The sequence below is a fragment of the Thamnophis elegans genome, chromosome 3 (assembly GCF_009769535.1).
Source record: "Thamnophis elegans isolate rThaEle1 chromosome 3, rThaEle1.pri, whole genome shotgun sequence".
Taxonomy (NCBI): domain Eukaryota; kingdom Metazoa; phylum Chordata; class Lepidosauria; order Squamata; family Colubridae; genus Thamnophis; species Thamnophis elegans.
In genome coordinates this window covers 127,101,832-127,124,201 of record NC_045543.1, presented here as the reverse complement: position 1 = coordinate 127,124,201, position 22,370 = coordinate 127,101,832, and the positions used below count along the sequence as shown (strand labels likewise).

The following is a 22,370-nucleotide window of genomic DNA, read 5'->3' as shown; positions in this document are numbered from 1 at the left end:
ATCCAAGATACACAAAACACGAATTCTAGTCAAGAGTCTTGCTAAAAATAGATCTTGCACTCTTATGTACAGAAAATATACAGTCCAACCTATTAACAAAAAAAAGACACCTGGCAATCAATCAATCAGATTAGTTAACTCGATGTTTTATAAAGAATCTGTGAACTTCTACATTTTGCTGAATTTTCCACATCTTGCAACTTTGGCAATGTTGGTTAGTTCCCGGAAGCTGCTGTCCAGCAAAATTTAGAGAGCATCAAGCCACATTCCTTCAATTAAGATGATTACTGTCTTTCTAAAGGTGTTTAATCCACTTAATGTAATTCCTTAAGCAGAAATCCACAGAATGTGCCATGTTTACACATAAGAGCTCCCTGTACGTGGAAGATAAGCTGCTTAGCAAAATTGCAGGCCCCTGTGCTGCCTTTTTGACTTTCCATTTGAGCCTTCTCTCCAGGGTCAGCATGGCAGATAAAGCTGCAACCTTGACACAAGTGTATGGGAAGAGACATGCATTTTGGAGCTCTACAGCCACTAGCAAACAGAGTACAGTAGCCAAGTGGCAGAAGTTGTTTTTCCTTCAGGAGTGGGTGGTCCAAAAGAGAGGAAAAATAATGGTGGGGGGGGTTCAAGAGCTCTACATGCTGTCCATCAACAGAAAAAGAAGAAATCTCAGAGACAGGGGATTTAAGACAGAGCAGGCGTAAGAAAGAAACGATGCACGCTTGTAATAGTAGAGCAGGGGTGTCAAACTCAAGGCCCAGGGGCAGGATCCGGCCTGCAAGGTGTTTAGATCTGGCCCGCGGGGTTGCCCTGGAAACAGTGAAGGAACTGGCCCGCAGTGCCTCTGCCAGCAAAAACAGAGCTTGGGAGAGGACCGTGAGGCCCTCCTGAGCTCAGTTTTCGCTGGCAGAAGGTTGCAGGAGGCCATCACACCTGAAACGGAACTTGGGAGACCGTTTTCACAGGCAGAGCACTCGGGCCACCACAGAAGCCCAACACGAGTGATGTTGAGATGGCCACATCCACCCTGGCCATGCCCCCCTGGTCCCCCTGACCCCTCAGTGAAATTGAGTTTGACACCCCTGGTATAGAAGATAATATATAGATCATTATAATAAAGCAATAAAATAGTAGTAATTGAATCGTACTAGTATGATGTGCTAATCATAGTAATAACACAATATAGAAACAACAATAGAAAAGAACATAGGAAGCATTCACATATCATGTTTATGTTCCTTTTCACAAAATAAAATATCTCCCCAACCTCTTATAGAGAGATATAAAAAAACATCTGTCTGAGGTCCAATGGTTTTGTTTCTCTCTTGAGTCTTGATCAATCTAAAAAAAAAAAGAACCTTTAAATCTAGTAGCAAAGACACACGGCATAATTGCCATAGACTGGACAGTACAAAAAGTAATTATCATTTCTCTCAATCTTACTATAGAAAAGCAACACAAACTTTTCCAAGCAATCACATGACACAAATCATGCACTGCCTTGCTTTTTCCTTATATAAATTTTCCTATAAAAATTTAGTGACAAATAAAGACAATAAAAATAATTACTTTTTTCCATCCCAGTAATTTCTAAACTTATTTCATAATTTCAAATATTTTAAGACAAAAAAACACCTCTAAGGACTGTAGGCTTCTGTTTCCATGCATAATGGGACTTACTTGCATGGAAATACACATTAAATCAGTGTTTTTCAGATTTGGTTTTATGATGTATGGACTTTAACTTCCTCAGCATGATTGGGTAATTTTGGGAATTGAAGTCCACACATCCTAAATTTGCCAAGGTTAAAAAACACTGTACTGTATTATGCTACATGTGAACATCTCAGAATACATTGGGCATATAATCCGCTCCCCAGCAAATTACTGCCATACCAGATATAAGACAGAAGTAGATGGCCTTCCATCTAGAAGTCAAGCAATCCAATTTACAGGTATGAAGAATCTTGATATTTTTTCAAGATTACAGCATATACACTCCCATGTGAACATGTCAATAAGTTCATGGAAGAAAATATTTACTTCAATAGGCATAATAAGCTGTGAATCCCCTTGTGTATTGATTCTTTTTGTTAGAAATGAAATTGGGGAAGGGGATGGAATGTTCACCATAGCTGGATTATACCAGGATAAAGATGGGACAAGTGAATTCCTGTCAGGTCCCGGATTATCCAGAGGCTTCAAGAAGTTAACCATTTCTGATTGAGGTAATTCACCTGGAAATAAGGGTAACAAATTTATTTTTAAGCAGAAAGACTACATTTCTGTTTTCAGAAATGCTGACCACAAGATGAGATGAAAGCAAGATTCCACTTGCTTATAAACAGAAATAAAGGCAATTCAACACAATATTGAGGCATGGTGTTATCTGTCAGGTACATGCTTGCCCTATGTTTCTTAAAATCTAGGACCATTTCCAAAGCATTTAAGTATTTACGGAGCTATCTTTAACAAAATCAGGGAACTATATGTGAAATATAAAGGCAACTCAAACTATTTTCATGACAAGTATTGTGGGAAGGAGCTTATATTACAAAACACAAAATATACTTCATTCAATGGCAATTCAGTTGTAATTCCCTGAAAAAGATGTGCATGTGAGTGTTGAGAGAGAGAGAATGTGTGTGTGTGTGTGTGTGTGTGTGTGTGTGAGAGAGAGAGAGAGAGAGAGAGAGAATGAGAATATAATCAAATGTTTTTTGTCCAAATCCCTGTACTATCATTCGAACTTCAAAGCTGCTACATCCAAATATCAAAATGTTCCAGTATGCTGTTAAAAGAGACAACATATAAATGTTGTATAGCAATTTAAAGACATTACACACAGTGACTTCTACATATGAAGCTACAGAGAACTTGTCCTGACATAGTTATCAGTTTTCCCCTTTATGCCAATTCGGCTTGGTTAGCATTAGTCATAGATGCTGGAAAAGCATTAGAAGCTGGCACTTTGATCTTGCATCTAGTGATTCATCCAATTCAAAAATCCTGTCCACAACAGCAGTTAAGAATAATAACATATGCCTACAATATTTCTGAACACTGCCCAGACAGCAACTGCTGGAACAGAGTCGATTTCTCAACTGAGATTTTGGTTAATCCGGTAGCATATTCTACTTTTAAAAAAATTAGACAGCTACATTGCAGATGCTGTTCTTATCTTGCTTTTGAGCTGGTCTGCCAATTAACTGTCTTATTAATAGTACTAACAAAGCAATCCGATCAAGCAAATCTCATACACATATACTGGGAACATAAACGGATACCTCTGTTTTAGCGCTGGGAGACTTTCTAGTAAAGGAGCACAGAAGAATCAAGCTGTAAGGCTTGACCTTGTTGGCTAAGCTAACTAAAGTGTACTATAGCAACTAGTAACCTGACATGCATATAAATTGTTTCGAAGTGTTGAATAAGAAAGAAAAGGAGAAAATGGAGATGAACTCAGATTCTGCACCTATCTTTAGTTTGGTAAGCTTAAAAATTACTGTAGAAGGTACACCAGAATACAATCCTTACTTTTTACTACTGGCTGTCATAAATGCTCTAGTCTATTAGCATTACAATTTATTAGAGAACCTTTCAGTCTTAGCATTTGGGCCCAAATTAAGCAAAGGGAAGAACTGGCCAATTCTTTTGTCTGGTGTGTTCTAATGAGCAGATGAGTATCTGACGGATTAGAAAACCAGCCAATCCTCAATCAAAACCCAATTAAAGAATATGGCCATGTGCATGAATTAAGCTGATTAAAAAATAAATATATAATTACTTTTTGAGAAATTCAATGCAATTTAGCAATAGCAAGGAATTTCTGTAGGATTGTGTGAAAATTGGTATTGGACTGAAAGCCCTAGAATCATTTCAAAAGATCTGTCTATCACTTTATCTCTTTTTGAAAGAATGACAGCATTTTAATAGGCTGTTATACTGTTTCTACAAAATCAGAGTCTTTTCAAAAGGATTTTTCCCATTAGTCTAACCTCTAATAGCGCCTAGATAATCTGCTGTGAAAGAGCAAATATTGTTAAATATTAGCCATCAAATAATTATGACAATTTTGCAGACAAAACTTAAAAGAGTAAACAATTTAACCAGTTGCATTTAATAAAGCTTTCTCATACCATCCCTGAGGACAGGAATTTTCCAGAATTATTGATGTTCCAGTAATTCCAAGATTGCTCCTATAATGTAAACAGCCTTGAGGATCTAAATGGTATGGTACTTAGTTTTAAAATACAGCAGGACTCCCTGGGGTCAGGTACAAAACGTGCATTATTTTTGTTATGGCTCACCTATACTGCAGCTGAGCAATTCCACATAGAGCTTATACTTTTAAAGCAACATATTCTCCATATGATGTTTTGGACAAGCACAATACCACACATCACAATTACAACACATAATGAATTAATTCAACCCAAAGAAGAATACAGCCATTTGAAAATCAAAGCCAAGTTTCCAAAATATGAAAGGAAGAACATACTGTAAATGCTTGCAGAATGAAAAGAGAATGAAATGATTACAGCATTCTCCTTCAAAATGTTCCTCTGTCCTTGATTCACAGGTGGAAACACTGCAATTCCCTATATATTAGCATAGACACCTTTGTATGAGTATACTAACTCAGTAAGATCTAAGTTATTGATGATTTCTTGGACTCTCTATCTTGATGCAACAAGTGAGGAATATGCTCTCAAAGAAGACATGGCTACCAATTTCAAGATTTAGAAGACAAGCAAATTCTTAACATTTCAAGGATAACATTAAACACCCTGCTATTCTTTCAATGTGTCCCAACTATATTGTGAAGTTGGATTATTTACTGTATTATCAATACATATAATTGTAGAAATGCAAGATATTTTTGTAAATAAAACATGCCTCATCAAGCATACAAAACCAATGTCCCTTGCTGATCTACAGAAATGCCTTTGGATTTGATTACAAGATTTAAAATCTTTGCATCTTTCAGTCAACACCTATGACTAATATTTCAGCAAAGTCCCTTTAAGTTTCTGTATCAAGCAAATCTGTCCTTTTAGCATGCTTTCAACAGTGATTCCAGATTTATTATTTTGGAAGAAACGCTGTCTCTTCCTTCAGCACTTAATGCCATTTAAAAATAAAAACCTTGACGAGAATGAAGTAGAAATGGCACACACATACACATAAAGACGCATCTTAATTTCCAGGCAAAACATTCTTTCTTTTTGAGAGAATTTGAACAACTCCTTGAAAGTATTCCAAGGAGACGCAACTGATTTCCATCTCAGACACCTTTATTGTTGTTCCTACCTCCTCATTTTAACTCATTGTCTACAACAGAGATCTCAGTAGAAGAAGAGAACAAGCAAGAGGATGCAGCACTGAACTGGCTGAAACTAGATGGGGCAATAATACGGAACTCAACCCAGCAGGAAGAACAAAATTGGGAGGGCGGAGGTAGAGGGGGGGGGATATAACAGCAACTGGGAGAGTCTAAAAGCGGGCTTGGATCCTGACACTACTTTTGCTCCCTCTTTCCTCCACTAGTCCCGTCCCTTGCATCCCCCAAAGGCTGCCATTGCCTGCACGGCAATCCAACGCTTAATGGAGCAAAAACTCTGTGCGGCTCCCTTGCAAAAATAATTTTTTTTTAAAAAAAATTTTTTTAAAGCAGGCAGGGGGTCATAGAACATAGAAAACACGTTTGCTGTTCCAGGCAACGAAGAAGCCCTTTGAAAGGTCGCGGTTTCCGGTCAGATTGCAGGACCCCGAGTCCCGGCCTCGGGGCTGGGCTTTTTTTTTTTTTTTTTGGGGGGGGGGGGGGAAAGCAAAAGAAAAGAAAAACCCTGGGGCCGCTTCCTCGGCAGCTCCTTAACGGAGCAGAGTTTAAAGTACCCCAGCCAAAAGTAGGGAGGGGGGGAAGGAAAGGGTTTTCCTAGGCAGGTGGATGTGCAACCCCACCAAGATGACAGACAGACGGAGATTAAACAGATAGATTAGACAAATGAACTGATCTGGATTGAAGGATGCTCCAGTGCACTGGAGCCATCAGATCACCTCTTTCCTTTCCGCCCTAAAAAAAGGGAAGGGTTTTGGGGTTTTTTTTGCAAAACGAGGGGAGGGCGGTGCAATCCCATGGAGACCTTTCCTTCATGCTAAACGACCCTTCCTCCAGGAGGAAAAAAAATGAGGGGGCGGGGGCGCTTCCCTCCTCGGGACCCCCGCGGGTGAGAAAGGACGCAACCAGCCCGGCTCTTCACCTTCACCACCACTGCCCCTTGAACGCAGGGGGAGGGGGGGGGGGAGAAGCCGGCCGGCAGTCCGATCTCCACTCCCGTTGCTGCCGCTGCCACAGCCGCCGCCGCCCTCCCGCTTCTCGCCTCTCCCTTTCCAGCGCTCACCCTTGACTTTGCCGAAGGTGCCCACGCCCAGCGTGTCCCCCAGGATGTAGTGCCCGATCTTCACCCGCCCGTGCTCATGTTTCTGTTTATCCGCCGCCGCCATCTTGCGCCGAAAGCCGAGCCTGCGCACCAGAGCAGGGCCTGGACCGTGTCACCCTCCCTCCCCTCCCCCCCTCCCCCCCTCCCTCCCGCTGGTGTGTTGTGAAAGGGGCGGGCAGGGGGGGAGCCCGACGAGAGGAGGAGAGACGCGGTCCCTTTTAAGCGCCCGCCCGACTCTGAATCGCGTAAGACCACGCCCACTCCTAATTATGGGGCCGTTGTTTTTATTGTGCCTTTTGTGCAAGGAGGTTCTTGCCGAGGCGGCCGCGTTTGGTTGCCGTAGCCCCAGGTTGAGAAAGAAGCGAAAGCGGAGATGGATTTGGTGAATACTTGAAGAGGGGAAGCTGTCAGGAAATCCCAGGACTGTAGGATAAAGTGGAAAATCAAAAATTGACTTGTGGCCAGGGATCTGGGGGGGGAAAAGATTGCAACAGGTTAGGGAGCAAATAAAAGGCTCTTTAACGGTTCTTCCATTGAAAGAAAACAAGCCTTTTATTTGCTCCTTAACCTGTTGCAATCCCCCCCCAGATCCTTAGCCACAAGTCATTTTTTGATTTTCCACTTTAACAGAGTTGGAAGGGACCTTGCAGGTCATCTAGTCCAACCCCCTGCTCAAGCAGGAGACCCTACATCTGCCTCTACCTACCTCGAACTCACAACCTCCTGACTGAGAGGCGAGAGCAACTTTATCCTATAGTCCTGGGATTTCCTGACAGCTTCCCCTCTTCAAGTGCTCACCAAATTCATCTCCTCTTTAGCTTCTGAACCTAGGTGATGCCAACCAAATGTGGCTGGCTCAACACAGAATGATAGTTCTCTGTGTACACAGTATGTCATTTAGGAATAAGTCTTGGAACAAAATAGAATGCATCCTCCAGCACCAAAATACGGCTCAAAATATAGTATAAACACTTCTCTGCACAGAACATAATGCAGCTATGCCTGCTTAATTTCAGAGCAGCCATTTGATACCAGCCATACCACAGAGCTGACATATCCATGATCCCTATATGGATACTCATTTCCATCATAACTGAAATATTTGCTTCCCTTATTAAAGTGGGAAAGAGAAAGTATCAGACTGGGAAGCATAAAACACTAAAAACAGGAAGCTACTAATGTCTCATATTAAACCATTACCTATATAGCTTAGTGTAACTTCTCAGCCTAGCAAACAACTCTCATAGTCCAGGGATAGACTATCTGTAACCTCAAAACTGGTTTTCCCAGTTGCAATGGATAGCTGTGAAAGTTGGACCATAAGAAAGGCTGAGTACCAAAGAATTGAGGCCTTTGAACTCTGGTGCTTGAGAAGATTCCTGAGAGTCCCTTGGACTGCAAAGCGATCAAACCGGTCAGTCCTAGAGATCATCAAACCTGATTGTTCTTTAGAAAGCCAGATCCTGAAGATGAAACTCAAATATTTTGGCCACCTAATGAGAAGGAAGGACTCACTGGAGAAGAGCCTAATACTGGGAAAGATTGAGGGCCAAAGAAGAAGGGGATGTCAGAGAATGCGGTGGCTGGATGGAATAATTGAAGCAGTCAGTGTGAGCTTAAATGGACTCCGGGGGATGGTAGAGGATAGGAACATTGTCTATGGGGTCGGACACAACTTCGCAACTAACAAGTTGCAACCTAAATTTCAGCTTTCAGAAGCCTTGAAAATTATTCTGTTGGACTTCAGGAGTAAACTAGAAAACTGTAGAGCACGATTTTCCTGCCAGTTTTTCAAGGGAATTTAAAGAAAAATGGGAAGATGTTAAAAAAAAGTGGGGGGGGAGGCTTAAAATCTCAAATGCACAGATCTGCATAAAACTGCTGGCCAGGTTCACTGCCTTCCTTTGCTGTTTATTATTTTCAAATGCACCCTCTCTCCAAAAAGGTGTTAGATCCCGTCTCTTACGATAATCCAGTGATAGGATTTGGAACATTCTCCAAAATCTCTATTTTGTACATAGGTGGACAGCTTGCCCATCTAAGGTTAAATGGAGATTTGCTTGAATCACATCAAATTAAAATGAGGATCTGAACTGAACACAGAGAATCAGAGGGCTAAATCTAGCTCTAAGTTTCTAAGACTCGAGGGAGAGTCTTTTTTTTCTTTTTGTACTTTGAGATTCTAACAAAATACAATCACCACATGGTTTAAATTGGTCTCCCTCACACAATATTGCAACTTAAATATATTATTTGGGAAAGATAGTTGATATATTCTAGGAATGAGGCCACAGGAGATTAGCTTGGTGCCTAGCCATTTAACATTTTCCTTGGTGGAGATTGTGAACAGAGGCTCAATAGACTTTGGAAAAGTTAAACACAGAAAGAAATAAAAATACCCTCCTTTGATTTCTCTGGGATAAATAGGGCATTTTCAACACTGGAACCCCTGTTGCAAATTGACCCCAAAATGGTTTGTTTCCTTTTAAGCTTTGGCAAGCATGCTGGCTCTTGTCTTCAGATCTGCTAATGTTAGGGCAGGTGAGTTTTGCTTTCAAAATGTGTAAATGTACTGGCCTGAACTGAAAGAATAAAATGAAAAGTTTGCTCTCCTCCTTCTCCTAAGAATTATTAAGGGGTCTAGTTCTGTGGTGACATTACTAGGAATCTACTGTAAAATCTTCTATAAGAGCAATCCTTTAAATCAAGAAATTAGAATAATAGCACAAAGCTTTAACCTTTGAGTTTTAAGTTATTAAAGTTATTTGCAATTACAATAGGATCTTTTTTCAGGGTCCTTCTGATAAGAAACCCTATTTGCCAAGCTGAAAGAAAACACGGCTAGTATGGCAGGCAAAAAAGCAATTGCATGGCAGGAGGTAGAATAATGGGATTGTGAATTGTTTTATTGTATGGGTGTGTTTTAGCTTTATAAATTGTAAGCAATCTAGTGTCATATGAGTCGAATGCATAGAAATGTATACATGTGGGAAAGGGAAGGGGAGAGGAGGGGTGGAGAAGGAGGGGAAGTGGGGGAAGGAGGGAAAAGGGAAAGGAAACTTAGATAATTTAGAAGTTGCATCTTCCTAAAGTGCCATGCAAAAGCTGGCTGAATGTTTGCCTATCTATGTAGTTTACTAATCTTATTTTATTGCAATGTTTATTATGCCCAAAATATAAAAGTTCCACTGATCGCAAGAGAACCCAGTACATATAGAATTGTTCTGAAGGAAGCAATTTAAATCTCAAAGTAGATGAGAAAAGCATGACATTTTGAAAAATGTATTGGGATTAGAGATGTGAATGGATGAATTGAGACTTCATAATGTGAAAACTGATAATAGCAATTGGTTGCTGCTAATACTGGATATTTGCTAATTGACCATTTAAATGCCCAGAGTCTGTGTTCTCTTCCCAAAAATGTATTGCAGCTAGTAAGGCTAATGTTGTTTTGGCCATCATTCAACTTTTTCAGCTCTCAACTTTACTGTAACTGACCAGCCAGCCAGAAAAAAAATCTTAAACCTCTCTCTCTCTCTCTCCCTCTCCCTCCCTCCCTCTCCCTCCCTCTCCCTCCCTCCCTCTCTCTCTTTGCTAATGGAACATTACACATCTTTTCTGATGGTCTTGTCAGCATAAATGGGAGTTCAGTTCATCTCTGAGAACTCTGAATATGAACTCAAGGCTGACCAGGCACACTCTGGGTCCAACATTATTATTTTTAGATGCTGCATGATTAAGGCTACTTTGAGTCTCTCTGTATAATAATGAGTTCGTGATGCTGGTCTGAAGCATTTCCTGCTTTTAAGAACTAGATGCAAAGCAAGGCAATGAATTCATTTACTTGGTGCCAGCCTCTGTGTGTGGCACTGTATCTCACTCTGTCAGCCTGTTTCTGCATTAGATTGCCTGCAGACTGCAGCTCTGATACCATCAAACCTTGGCAATGTGGAAGAGGTTCTTCCTGAGAAGAGAAGAGAAGAGCTTTCCAGTCACCTGTGCCAGGCTTCCTCCTTCCTTCCAAAACCTAGAGATCAGTGGTAGGGTTGCAACTGGTGCGCCAGTTGCGACCCTACCTGAATCGGGAGGCTCTCACAACAGTCACTCGGGCCCTTGTGACCTCTAGGCTGGAATACTGCAATGTGCTCTACATGGGGCTGCCCTTGAAGAGCATCCGGCGACTTCAGCTAGTCCAGAACGCAGCCGCGCGAGTGATTGTGGGTGCACCTCGGTTCACCCACATAACACCTATCCTCCGCGAGCTGCGCTGGCTACCTGTCGATCTCCGGATGCGCTTCAAGGTGCTACTAGTCACCCATAAAGCCCTGCATGGTAGTGGATCTGCGTACCTGAGAGACCGCCTTCTGCCAATTACCTCCCTGCGACCAATTAGATCTCATAGATTGGGCCTCCTCCGAATTCCATCGGCCAGCCAGTGCCGGCTGGCAACTACAAGGAGGAGGGCCTTCTCAGTAGTAGCCCCGACCCTTTGGAACGAGCTCCCCGTGGAGATTCGTACCCTCACCACCGTCCAGGCCTTCCGCACAGCCCTTAAGAACTGGCTAGCCCGTCAGGCCTGGGGACAAAGATAACCGCCCCTCCCGAATGATGAATGAATGTTGCTTATTATTTTTTATTATATGTGTCTATGTCATTGTTTGTATTCCCCCTTCCTGATTTTTATGTGAGCCGCCCTGAGTCCCCTCAGGGAAAAGGGCGGCCTATAAATGTTAATAAACATTCCAAACATTCCAAACATTAGCTCACAGCACTCCAAAAAAAAAAAAAAAACAACAACAACCAACAACTAGGGGAGAAGTAGGTGCTTACTATTAAAAGAGATTTGAATATTTATAAACTACACTACACATTAAATGCCAAGTTGGACTTTCTCCAGTTGTACTCTAGCTGCCCTAAAAAGACATTATGGAGAAATATTTTTAATTGCAATAAAACCCTTGAGCTCATCTAGCTGAACCCCAGTGGGTTTACTGCCCTCTAAAGGATCTACGGTACCATCTCTGTTCTTTTCATCTTGTTCTCCAAAAAATAAAGTGGCTTCAGGTGTCTGAAAGCCTTCCAATGGTTGCCTGTGGGCAAATCTTTTATATCCTATTGTACAGTATTCAAATCAAGCCCACTTCGAACCTCCCGTGTGAATTAAATCAGAGCTAATTTGCACAGATCTATTGTCCACACAGGGACGCAGTGTCTCAGTGGCTAAGACGCTGAGCTTGTCGATCAGAAAGGTTGGCAGTTTGTCGGTTTGAATCCCTAGCGCCACGTAAAGGAGTGAGCTCCCATTACTCCCAGCTTCTGCCAATCTAGCAGTTTGAAAGCATGTAAAAAATGCAAGTAGAAAAATAGGAACCACCTTTGGTGGGAAGGTAACAGTGTTCCGTGCGCCTTTGGCGTTTAGTCATGCCGGCCACATGACCACGGAGACGTCTTCAGACAGCACTTTCTCTTCGGCTTTGAAACAGAGATGAGCACCGCCCCCTAGAGTTGGGAATGACTAGCACATATGTGCAAGAGGAACCTTTACCTTTATTATCCACATTATTTTGGGGAAGCTCTCTACTTAGTGACAAAGTCTTTCCAATCACCCAATTGCCATTTTAATAGTATTGAAAGGAAATCAATCTAGGACTTTTCTACTTTATTGCAAAGTAAAGTAGTATTTCATTGCACGTTTGGCTGGTAAAGTAGAACAGACAGTGTGCTGCACAGAACAACTGTCTAACTATTAAAGTATAGGAACTAATCATAGTCTCTACCATCCCACCAATATGTCTCTCTGAACATTCTTATTAGCATCCAAAATGCATCTTAATCTAGAACAGTGGGTCTCAAACTTCTTAATGTCACGACCCTTTAATACAGTTCCTCATGTTGGGGTGACCCCCAACCATAAAATTATATTTTGTTTTCATATTTTTTCGGAAATGTGTTTTCCGATGGTCTTAGGCAACCCCTTTGAAAGGGTCGTTCGACCCCCAAAGGGGTCCCCACCCACAGGTTGAGAACCACTGAGCTAGAAGCAAGTTACTGATGATGACCACTATTCAGATGTGAATTCTGCAGAGTTCCTGTATTATATATAGGGATTTTTTGCACTTCAGTTCATATTTGAAATCTCATGCAATTTTTTGCTTTAATGTCAAGACCATCCAGAGCTACTGAACCACATGCATTCCCTGAGTTTACTATTAAGCTCTGATAGTGCTGAACATGAAGCTTTATTAAGGATTATCTGATGGTGATGACAATGGCAAAAAGGACTATTTCTGTGGCTAGCAGTCCTGTTCTGAGAGACTAGGTTAGTTTTGGCAAGGAGAGGCCAGGGGAAAGAATTTAATTAATAAGCACTATGCCTATGCTGGAATTGCTGTATTTTTGGAGTAGAAACACACCTTTTTCCCCTCAAAAAAGAGGGTGTTCAGTCTTATACACTGAATACAGCATTTTTCGCCTCCTGAAACCCCATCCCCTTTGCAAAAATGGCAGTGCATAACCTTTAGGTTTCCAGAGTGCTCCTGGGGACTGGGGAGAGAAAAAATGAGCAGAAAAATGACCTGTTTTTGCTCATTTTTGCCCCCTCCCCAGCCCCCAGGAGCGCTCTACAAGCCTCCTAAAGGCTATGCATGCTCCTCTTTTTTTGACAAAAGACGGGCACGTTTTTGCAAAAACCAAGCCATTTTGGGGAGGCCTGCAGAGTGCAAAAACTTTTTTTTTTAATTTGCCTCTTCAAAATATGATGCATCTTTTACTCCGGTGCATCTTTTACTCCAAAAAATATGGTAAGTCTTGTCTATATTGTTTATTATACTGTAATGTTTTACTGCCAATAGGGCTTTATCTTACATTTTGTTTTGTAAATGGGCGTAGCTAAATAAAAATTGTATTAGTTATGATTAAGGATTTAAATTCCAATTGATTTTGATCACTCATGACGAAGTCTGGATCCAATCATAGTCAAGTATATACATCTAGTTATCAGCTCATTAGAATCCTTCAGGTCTCCAAAGCAATTTTTTTGATACTTGTTACATACACACAATGTATAACATATATTACAATAAGTCATGAGTATAGTGGGCCTATAGTACAACCATATCTAGCCTTTACATCGCCCCGCTGGGAAACTCATGTTGCTGGAATGTATTACTGATAGCGCAAGATCTTGGATGTCTGCATGAATGCATTATTGCTGATACCAGATGGAACATTAGTGGGTGCAACAAATGCAGTGGATTGTATATTTTGATGGAGTCATGGAACCAAGACCTAGAACCAAGATGACTCTTCTTGGAAAAGGGAACGCCCAGTCTGCTTCCCAGCCCACTCTAATGCAGCCTGATCACCTGTGCTGAGAGTGTGTATTGTGTGAATGCGTAGCCTAGTTGGGCAACAATACCGCAACTTGAATAATCTTGTTAGGCATAGTTATCTAACTAGCCTTATTGGGCATAGTTTTTTGATAGCCTAGTTGGCACAGCCAATTGTACTAAACTAACTTTGAAATTAGCCAGGTAATATATAAAGGAACTAATTAAGCTTAATTTTTGCCTGAATAACACAAGAATAAAAGAACTATTGGAAAACTCTTGAGAGGCTTGAGCAATTTTGAGAACATGGTACAAGTGATCTCTTTAAATATTAGATGAAGACCTTTCCAACTCACAAAAAAGTTGTAAACAACTTAATTGGCTAAAAGCATAAGTCCTTGACTTATGACCATAATTGAACCCAAAATTTGTTGCTAAGTGAGTTTTGCCCCATTTTGACACCTTTCTTGCCACAGATGTTATGTGAACCCCTGCAGTTAATAACAGTTAAGTGAATCTGACTTTACCATGACTTTATCAGGTAAGAAAAGGTGATCACATGACCCTGGGACACTGCAACCATCATAAACACATGCCAGTTGCCAAGTGTCCAAATTGTGATCATGTGACGTAGGGATACTGCAAGTCATTAAATGTGAAAAAGTCATAAAACATTGTAACTTTGGTCACTAAAGTAATGGTTGTTAAGTCAAGGACTATGTGTATTTACAAGAAAGCTATTTCTTATTCATCTCCACTCTTCCTCTCAAGATATTGTCCTTTAATCCCACATATAGAATGTTTCAAAATCTTGCTCTGCATTTCCATAGGTCAGCTTCCCACTTTGCATACCACATGAGAACAGGGTTTGAAGAGTTAAGTGTTTCTCAACCTTGGCCTTTTGGTACTGTCCATGGGGTTTTCCCAAAAGAAGACGCTTGCTCTTGGGGAGGAAAGCTATGGCAAATCTAGACAGCATACCAAAAAGCAGAGGCATCACCCTGCCAATAAAAGTACATATAGCCAAGGCTATGGTTTTCTCAGTTGCAATGGATGGTTGTGAAAGTTGGACCATAAGGAAGGTTGAGCGCCAAAGAATTGAGGCCTTTGAACTGTGGTGCTGGAGAAGACTCCTGCAAGTCCCTTGGACTGCAAGATGATCAAACCAGTCAATCCTAGAGATCAACTCTGACTGCTCTTTAGAAGGCCAAATCCTGAAGCTGAAACTCAAATACTTTGGCCCCCAAATGAAAAGGACGGACTCGCTGGATAAGAGTCTAATGCTGGGAAAGACTGAGGGCAAAATAAGAAGGGGACGACAGAGAATGAGGTGGCTGGATGGAGTCACCAAAGCAGTAGGCATAAGCCTAAATGGAATCCAGAGGATGGTAGAGGAAAGGAAGGCAGGAACATTGTCTATGGGGTCGCAATGGGTCGGGCACGACTTTGCAACTAACAACAACCTTGGCAATTTGAAGATGTGTGGACATGCTGGCTGGAGAATTCTGGGAGCTAAAGTCCAGATATCTCCAAGTTGCCACAATTGTGAAACATTGCTTATCTTAAGATTATACTATTGAAATTATAGTCTGACTGCAGATACTGACACACAGAAATCACAGCACAATGACCAACAGACCCTGAATCTCTACATTGGGAGCAAGTTTGACCAGTTCAAGATTCCAATTATAGCTCAAATGGCCTTATTATGTATATGAATATAGATCTAATTATTGACATTCCACCAAATGTTAAAACAAATCTGAATTTTCTATTAGATATAAGGAATGTGCTTTGTGTATGTGAAGGGAAAAAAAACTTCCATATTTTACAGTCAAATTTCAGATTAATAAGGAACAAAACAAATCACCAAATTTGAATAAACTGCATAAAGATGACATTTTGTTTTTTGTAGCGTAGCCATTTATTTTAAACCAACATCTGAGTCCTTAAGATGAGCTGGAAGCCACAACAGCAGCTCTCTTGGGTTTTGGCGCGGTTCCTTCACGGAATCCATTCCTGTATAAGGCAAAGAAGAAACAGGACTTTTTGCATTTAAGCATTTATATTTATTTCATTTTTTTTTCTTTTTTTAAAAAAACAGCTTATCTCAGTTACAAAATGAAATCACTTAGGATATCAGATGTTCAGACTTTGGTTTTAATTAACATCACAGATAAGCTGCTAAAATCCATATAGCATCCTCATTCGCACATCAAAGTAAGCTGAAGTTGTGACTCCCAAGTCATTTAAATGAATATTACATTTAAGCACAAGGTTAGCATGCTTAAAGTGTCTTAAAGAAATCAATTGTTAACCATGACTTGGGAAAACATTTTTAATTTACTCCAAAGGAATGTGCCTTATAATCTATGTAGAATGGCAATCCAATCAAAATGGAGCCTTATTAGTACTGTCCTGATATGAGACTACCAGGAAAGACAAAACAACAGCCTAAAAGAAGGTAATACAAAACTACCTCAATACTGCTGCCACAAAAATTACAGACGTGTCTCTGAACCATCAGAAATCAAGCTCCTCTCAACAGGAACTTGATTTTATTAAGCTTCTGCAAGGAATAATGACAAAATCTAGGTGGCACTTAAGGTAATTGCCTGTTTCCTGTTAAAATGGCTTCAGCATCATTTATTTATTCAGATGTTCACCGACAAAAGCGCGACCGACAAAACCGTGGCGAGAAAACCGCAAGTTCTAAATTGGGCTGACGAATGAGCGCAGAAGCGCGCCTTCAACAGCGCGCCTTCAAAAAACAAGTAATAACCGCGAGTTCTAAACCTAACCCTTACCTTAACTGAAATCTAAACCTAACCCTGAACCTAACCCTTACCTTAACTGAAATCCCTAAATCTAACCCTTACCTTAACTGAAATCCCTAAACCTAACCCTTACCTTAACTGAAATCCCTAAACCTAACCCTGAACCTAACCCTTACCTTAACTGAAATCCCTAAACCTAACCCTTACCTTAACTGAAATCCCTAAACCTAACCCTTACCTTAACTGAAATCCCTAAACCTAACCCTGAACCTAACCCTTACCTTAACTGAAATCCCTAAACCTAACCCTGAACCTAACCCTTACCTTAACTGAAATCCCTAAACCTAACCCTTACCTTAACTGAAATCCCTAAACCTAACCCTTACCTTAACTGAAATCCCTAAACCTAACCCTGAACCTAACCCTTACCTTAACTGAAATCCCTAAACCTAACCCTGAACCTAACCCTTACCTTAACTGAAATCGCGCTTTTGTGGGCACCGTTTCATCGGCGTGTTGTTGTGTGCGCATTTATGACATCACGCTTTTCTCGGCGCAGTTTTGCCATGCGCGCATTTGTTTGGTCACGTTTATATAGACACCCACTTCACGGACAAATGAACCTCAGTGGCACATAGCATTGGTAGGAATATGCATGAAACAATATTATGATTGATTCAGAAATCTGACTGCATTGTTCTGGCCCAACAACTTGATAGTTTCAGCCAAAATAAATTTAGAGAGATATTACCTGAATCTTCGGTAGACTTTTTTAAGATGCCTCATACGGCCAGTGCCGGTAGTATTGCGCCTTTTGGCTTTAGCACTCCAGTTATCTAAAGAAAAAATATGGTGGCACACAATTTATACTCTCTTTTACTCCACATTGTTACACTGCCCTATTTTATTCCCATCGAAATCTGAGCTTGGGTGTTTCCATCCCTGTACCAGCTTCTATTACCCACATTCATGTTAACACTTTTGGGGAAGTCTAAGGAGAATAATAATAATATTTTTATTGATATAATTTTAGGACAGTAATAACTGTTGTTGAAAACTATCCCAAAATAAGAGAAAAATTAAACACAGTAAAATTACGATGAAAACCAACTTGGTCTAGTGGTTAAGTTTTAGATTAGGAGCAGGGAAGTCTTGAGTTCCATTCATTCTTTTGGGCATAAACGTCAGTGGTATGAAGCATTTTGTTGATACACTGTATTTGGATTAACTTCAATAAATAAAAGACTGATACAAAAACATCCTACAGAAATACCGTATTTTTCAGAATATAAGACACACCTCCCCCCCTAAAATTGGGTGAAAATTTTGGTGTCTTATAGACCGAAACAGGCGTTTTCGTCCTCCCCGCCCCCCAGAAGCACTCTGCAGTGCGCTGCACGTCCCATTTTCACGAAAAATGGAGCCGTTTTTGGGCTCTCAAGCCCTCCATGGGTCACGTTTTTGCCCTCCCAGGCCCCCAGAAGCACTCTGCTGTGCTCTGCATGGCCCATTTTAGCCAAAAATGTGCCCTTTTTTGTGCCCGAACCCTCCGCGCATCGTGTACTTTGAAAATGACAATCTTACACTTTCTCTTGCGTTTAGCAGGATATCCACATTTTCCACAGGTGGACTTCTGGAGATGGTAGGCCTTGGATCCACATCGCCGACACAAAGTATGTGTCTTGTTGCGGCGCTTGCCAAAAGATGATGTTCCTTTTGTCTGAAACAGACATGGAAATTACTTTACACAAATGATAACATTACCATAACTCTTACCTATTGGATCTGTGTGATTCATGAAACACTTTGATGCAGCAACAGTAGCTAACAGGAGAGAAAATATTTTGCATCAAATTGGTCCGGCTCAATAGCTCAAAGAACGGTGCCTACAAAATACTTACACTTCTGCAAGTTCTGTGGAAACTTTAAGCAGATTTTTAGGTGGAAAAAAACAAAGCAATGCCCTATCAAAAGTTTATTGAGTTGTTTTTTCTCTACATAAAAAGGTTTTTGTATGCTTATTTGAAAGGTACAACCCAACTCCTTAGAAATCTATGTGTCAACATCATGGATGAAGCCTTCATCCCTAGGTATAAGGCAGGGAAGTTACAAGTAGTGCCTGTTTTGCTAGTCTGTTATATGTTGCCTTGGTTTTCTTTTGTACTGGATTATTTGTAACTTAAAAAAAGTTTTTTTCTCATAAACTGGCAGTTAGCCACAAAGCTATGCATTTTAAAATGGGCAGTCATAAATTTTATAAAGTATGTGGTCTTCAAAAGTGTGTAAACAAATTAATGGAGAATTTGTTGTCAATTTGGCACCAATAATTATAGCTATTTACTGCCTTCTATCTGAGGAGCAGAATGTTTTTCCGGGCTGAGCTGATAACCACTACTTCCTAAAATACAACTGCAAAAATAAAATGAAGATTCCACACCAACCCTAACAGGTTTTGTACTGTTGTTAGGTCATATTTTAGCTGTTCTGGCTGTGTTGATATAAAGGTAATGCATTGTTCAGTTAACTGAATTAACAGTAGAGAGATAATCCTATGTATGCTGATTTAGAAGTTACATTATATATTAAATAGACAGACGGGGAGATCCCACTTGATAAAGACTTAAACCAGGATGGATCAATCAGCAATTATTGTTGGCCCAAATGGTAAAGGAAAGCTGGGGACCATATTGCTGGAAACATGCAGAAGAGGCCTTCATCCTGCTATGGATAGTCAACGGCTAAAATGATGATAGGATCTAGTGGCAGACTGTTCCCTGTTTAGAACTCTTTTGCAATATCCCATGCTGATCAAGTTGGATGGGTAATGTATCCCAAAAAATTCAGATCACATCTTGAGAGAACCAGCATTCTAAACCGATCCGGCACAGACTATGCACGCTGGAGGAAACTTGCACGTCTGAACGGCAAAGCAGCAGTAGGAATAAAGAAGCCATATAGGATGAGGAAAAGCTGCAAACCTTTACTTGCCCTTCGCTTACAACCCCTTTCCTTTGGAACTAAAGGATTCCTAAATTATCCAACTGCAACGTATCTTAGAACCCTCTGAATAAGAGATGGATTTAAAACCTCAATTAACCCATGCACTGCACCTCGCCTTTTAAACTCTGCTTAATGGATTGCAGAACCACGCTTCATTTTGGGGCATCTAAAGGAAGTTCCAACATAAATAAGTAGAGAGGAAAAACATGACCCAAGCGCGCAGAAAGCCTCCTATATTGTTCCCTGCTCTTAAAAGTGAGGACTGCCTGGCTCTCCACCCCATCCCAGCGATGCCCTAAAAGCCTCTGAAAAGCCGCCGTTCTTCTGGCTGAAAAATAATAGTTAGGCCTGGACATGGGACAGGAATCTTCCATTGTCAACCGTTGTATGAAACCACGGGAGCCTGTTGGGAAAATACACTTTTCCCCAGGTCTGATGAACTCTAGGCAATTTCCCCCTCCCGTCTCCCAGGACTGAAAGTCTCCAAAAGTGCTGGATGGAAACCGATCACCTCAGCACAAGCACCGACTCACCATCTTCTTTCAGCCGCCAGAACGAGAAAGAACTAATCCCTCCCCCACTTCCGCAATGTCTTCCACACGCTTCCGGTAAAAAGAGAGAGAAAGAGAGAGAGGCCCACAACTGAATAAGTCCGCCGAGGCCAAGACGGAAGGAAAAGCGAGGAACATAAGATTGCCAGGCTTTGGGCTGTCTGGGAAATGACGTCCGCAGCGCCTTCTGCGCAGGGGCAGGTCTGGCAGAAGTGACACGTGGTTCGTTTGACCTTACCTAGCTCCACCCACTTCCCTATTTTCGCGCAGGCAAATGAATTATAAATACTGTTCGGGCCGCTTTGGTCAACTGGTTGAAATATAATTGCGTGCTTTGTACCTCGGAGCATCGTACAAATACAGCCACACCGCCTCTTGTGATCAGATGCAACTCCAAGAATTAATGCAACCCGAGATGATGATGTCTCTCCAAACTATAATGCTAATTTAATTTAATTGACTTAATTTTTAATTTATTTATTAAATTGATTAAGTTGCCTGACTCCTAATGGGCAGTTTACAAACTCTTAAAAATATTGGGGCGAGGGGCGGGTGTGGGGAACAAGAACAGATAACAAAGTCAGGAGAAAAGAAAAAAAGACTGCATATTGACAAGTGGAAATTTTAAAATAATAACTAGTTTATTCCCGTGAATTAGCTTCGTGGTATTGAAAAGGCTGAGGGGTGGGTGTTCAAATTACTTTCAAACATAGGTTGTATCAAAGATCATATAAAAATAATTCAGAAAATATTTAAATGGATATGAGAAGGTGAAACCTAAGGAATTACAGTACGGTATTCAATTTTGGCAACATGGTGCATTGCTCCTATTTCATATTTTAGTCACTAGGACTAACTATTTACCACAATCATTTGTCACTGTCACCAAAAACACAATCTACCAGCCTTTACGTAGTTAACACAATATTAAATTTTCTGTTTTGATGTAACAATGAAAACACTGGAATAAGTGAGGATGTATATTTTGTTTTATGAATTATTGAGGAGTTGTATAGCTTGTTTTATGAATTAAGAAGTATTGTTAACTCTTAACAATAACTACTTATAGTTTTATGAATAACTTAATGTGACAAACACATAGATTGCCACTGGAAGTTAAAAAAAAACCCACAAGGAATCTGATAGAACCTTTTCCAATTAATAAATGTATTTAAAGGCCAGAGGTGGATTGCTGCCGGTTCAGCCCGGATTGGGCGAACCGGTAGTAGCAGCAGCGGGAGATTCTGCCCACCTGCCAGGATGCTTCTGTGCAAGTGCAGCGTGCACAAGCACGCCCGGGAGCGTGCCTGAACCTGTAGTAAAAAATTGGCAACACACCACTGTTAAAGGCATACATTTTTGTAAACTGCAGATCACTTTTATCAGTCATATAAAGTGCCTTGACTTATGCAGATTTCAGTTTGAATTGGGGAGGTAAAGGAGGGGAAGACAGAATCATTGTGCAGATTTAGATTGCATGGAGATGCATTATAGGTACTTTATAAAACCAATTCGGAGTAGACTAACAAGGTTGTCCTACAATGACCACCAGAGGTCAGTGTATTTACATTCTTGTAAATTCACTGGCTCTTAAAATCTACATCAGCACTTCTATGATAGTGGAAATCAATGATTTTAATTATTGTGATATAAATAAAGGAGTAGTGAAAATGGGAAAACTATGGAATCTTTCTTTCATAAATTGATTTATGTATAGTCTCCTTTGAGTTGAGCTTAATTCCCAGCAATGGGTCATCATTGCTGCTTTCTTGGAACCCCCCCCCCCCCCCCAAACTTCTAACTGTAGTTCAGAGCCTGGGATTTTCCTGGTGGTCTTCCTTCCAAAAACTAAAAAGGGGTGGGGGGCTGATGTTGTTGAGTTGGGAGGACCATAAATAAATGTTTCCAAGGTTTCTAAGAAAATGGTTACGTATCTGTGGATTTTAAATCTTAAAACAATCTGCTTTACTTATTTGTTGATCATTTAAACAATGTATTACAGTATTAAACTTTTTACTAAATTGCTAAAGAGACATCCACACAGTATGATGGAAATGTTAGCCAACAGAACTGGAAAATACCAGGTTGCATTTGAAGATTCTAGCAAAATACATTTCCTTTTATTTCTTCATATAAATATAACCTTTTCTTTAAAAAACCTCATAGGTTGTTCCCTATTTCTTTGTATAGTGGAGAAACAACAGTAGGCTTTCCTTTTGTCACAGAGAAAATCATTCTTTTAAAAAATATATAATTATTTTATTTTTA

The 22,370-nt window shown here is 40.6% G+C and overlaps 2 protein-coding genes and 1 non-coding gene across 3 annotated transcripts in view; all 3 read right to left on the bottom strand.

Moving 5' to 3' along the window:
- The window catches only part of PRKAA1 (protein kinase AMP-activated catalytic subunit alpha 1), a 29,853-nt gene extending 23,288 nt beyond the window's left edge, over positions 1–6,565 (bottom strand). Inside the window, exon 1 of the mRNA XM_032212875.1 lies at positions 6,408–6,565. Coding sequence (XP_032068766.1) covers positions 6,408–6,510 — 103 coding nt within the window. The 5' untranslated portion in view covers positions 6,511–6,565. The remainder of the gene's footprint in view (positions 1–6,407) is intronic.
- A 9,109-nt stretch (positions 6,566–15,674) lies between these two features.
- On the bottom strand, positions 15,675–20,191 carry RPL37 (ribosomal protein L37). The gene is made up of 4 exons (XM_032214782.1): positions 20,085–20,191; positions 18,136–18,271; positions 17,303–17,387; positions 15,675–15,793 (listed from the first exon to the last, which is right to left on the bottom strand). The coding sequence occupies exons 1-4, from the start codon at positions 20,085–20,087 to the stop codon at positions 15,724–15,726; spliced, it is 294 nt and encodes a 97-aa protein (XP_032070673.1). The 5' UTR covers positions 20,088–20,191; the 3' UTR covers positions 15,675–15,723.
- LOC116506902 lies at positions 15,877–15,957 on the bottom strand. The gene has a single exon (XR_004255108.1). It is a non-coding gene; the product is annotated as a small nucleolar RNA SNORD72 (small nucleolar RNA).
- Positions 20,192–22,370: the final 2,179 nt, after the last annotated feature.

Bases quoted from the DNA above. Each gene is read 5' to 3' on its own strand.
- RPL37 (XM_032214782.1), bottom strand. The intron at 17,388-18,135 runs GTAAGATTGTCA...TTTTTTCTTTAG, and splicing joins TGCTAAACGCAAGAGAAAGT to ATAACTGGAGTGCTAAAGCC. The intron at 15,794-17,302 runs GTAATATCTCTC...TGCCTTATACAG, and splicing joins AAAGTCTACCGAAGATTCAG to GAATGGATTCCGTGAAGGAA.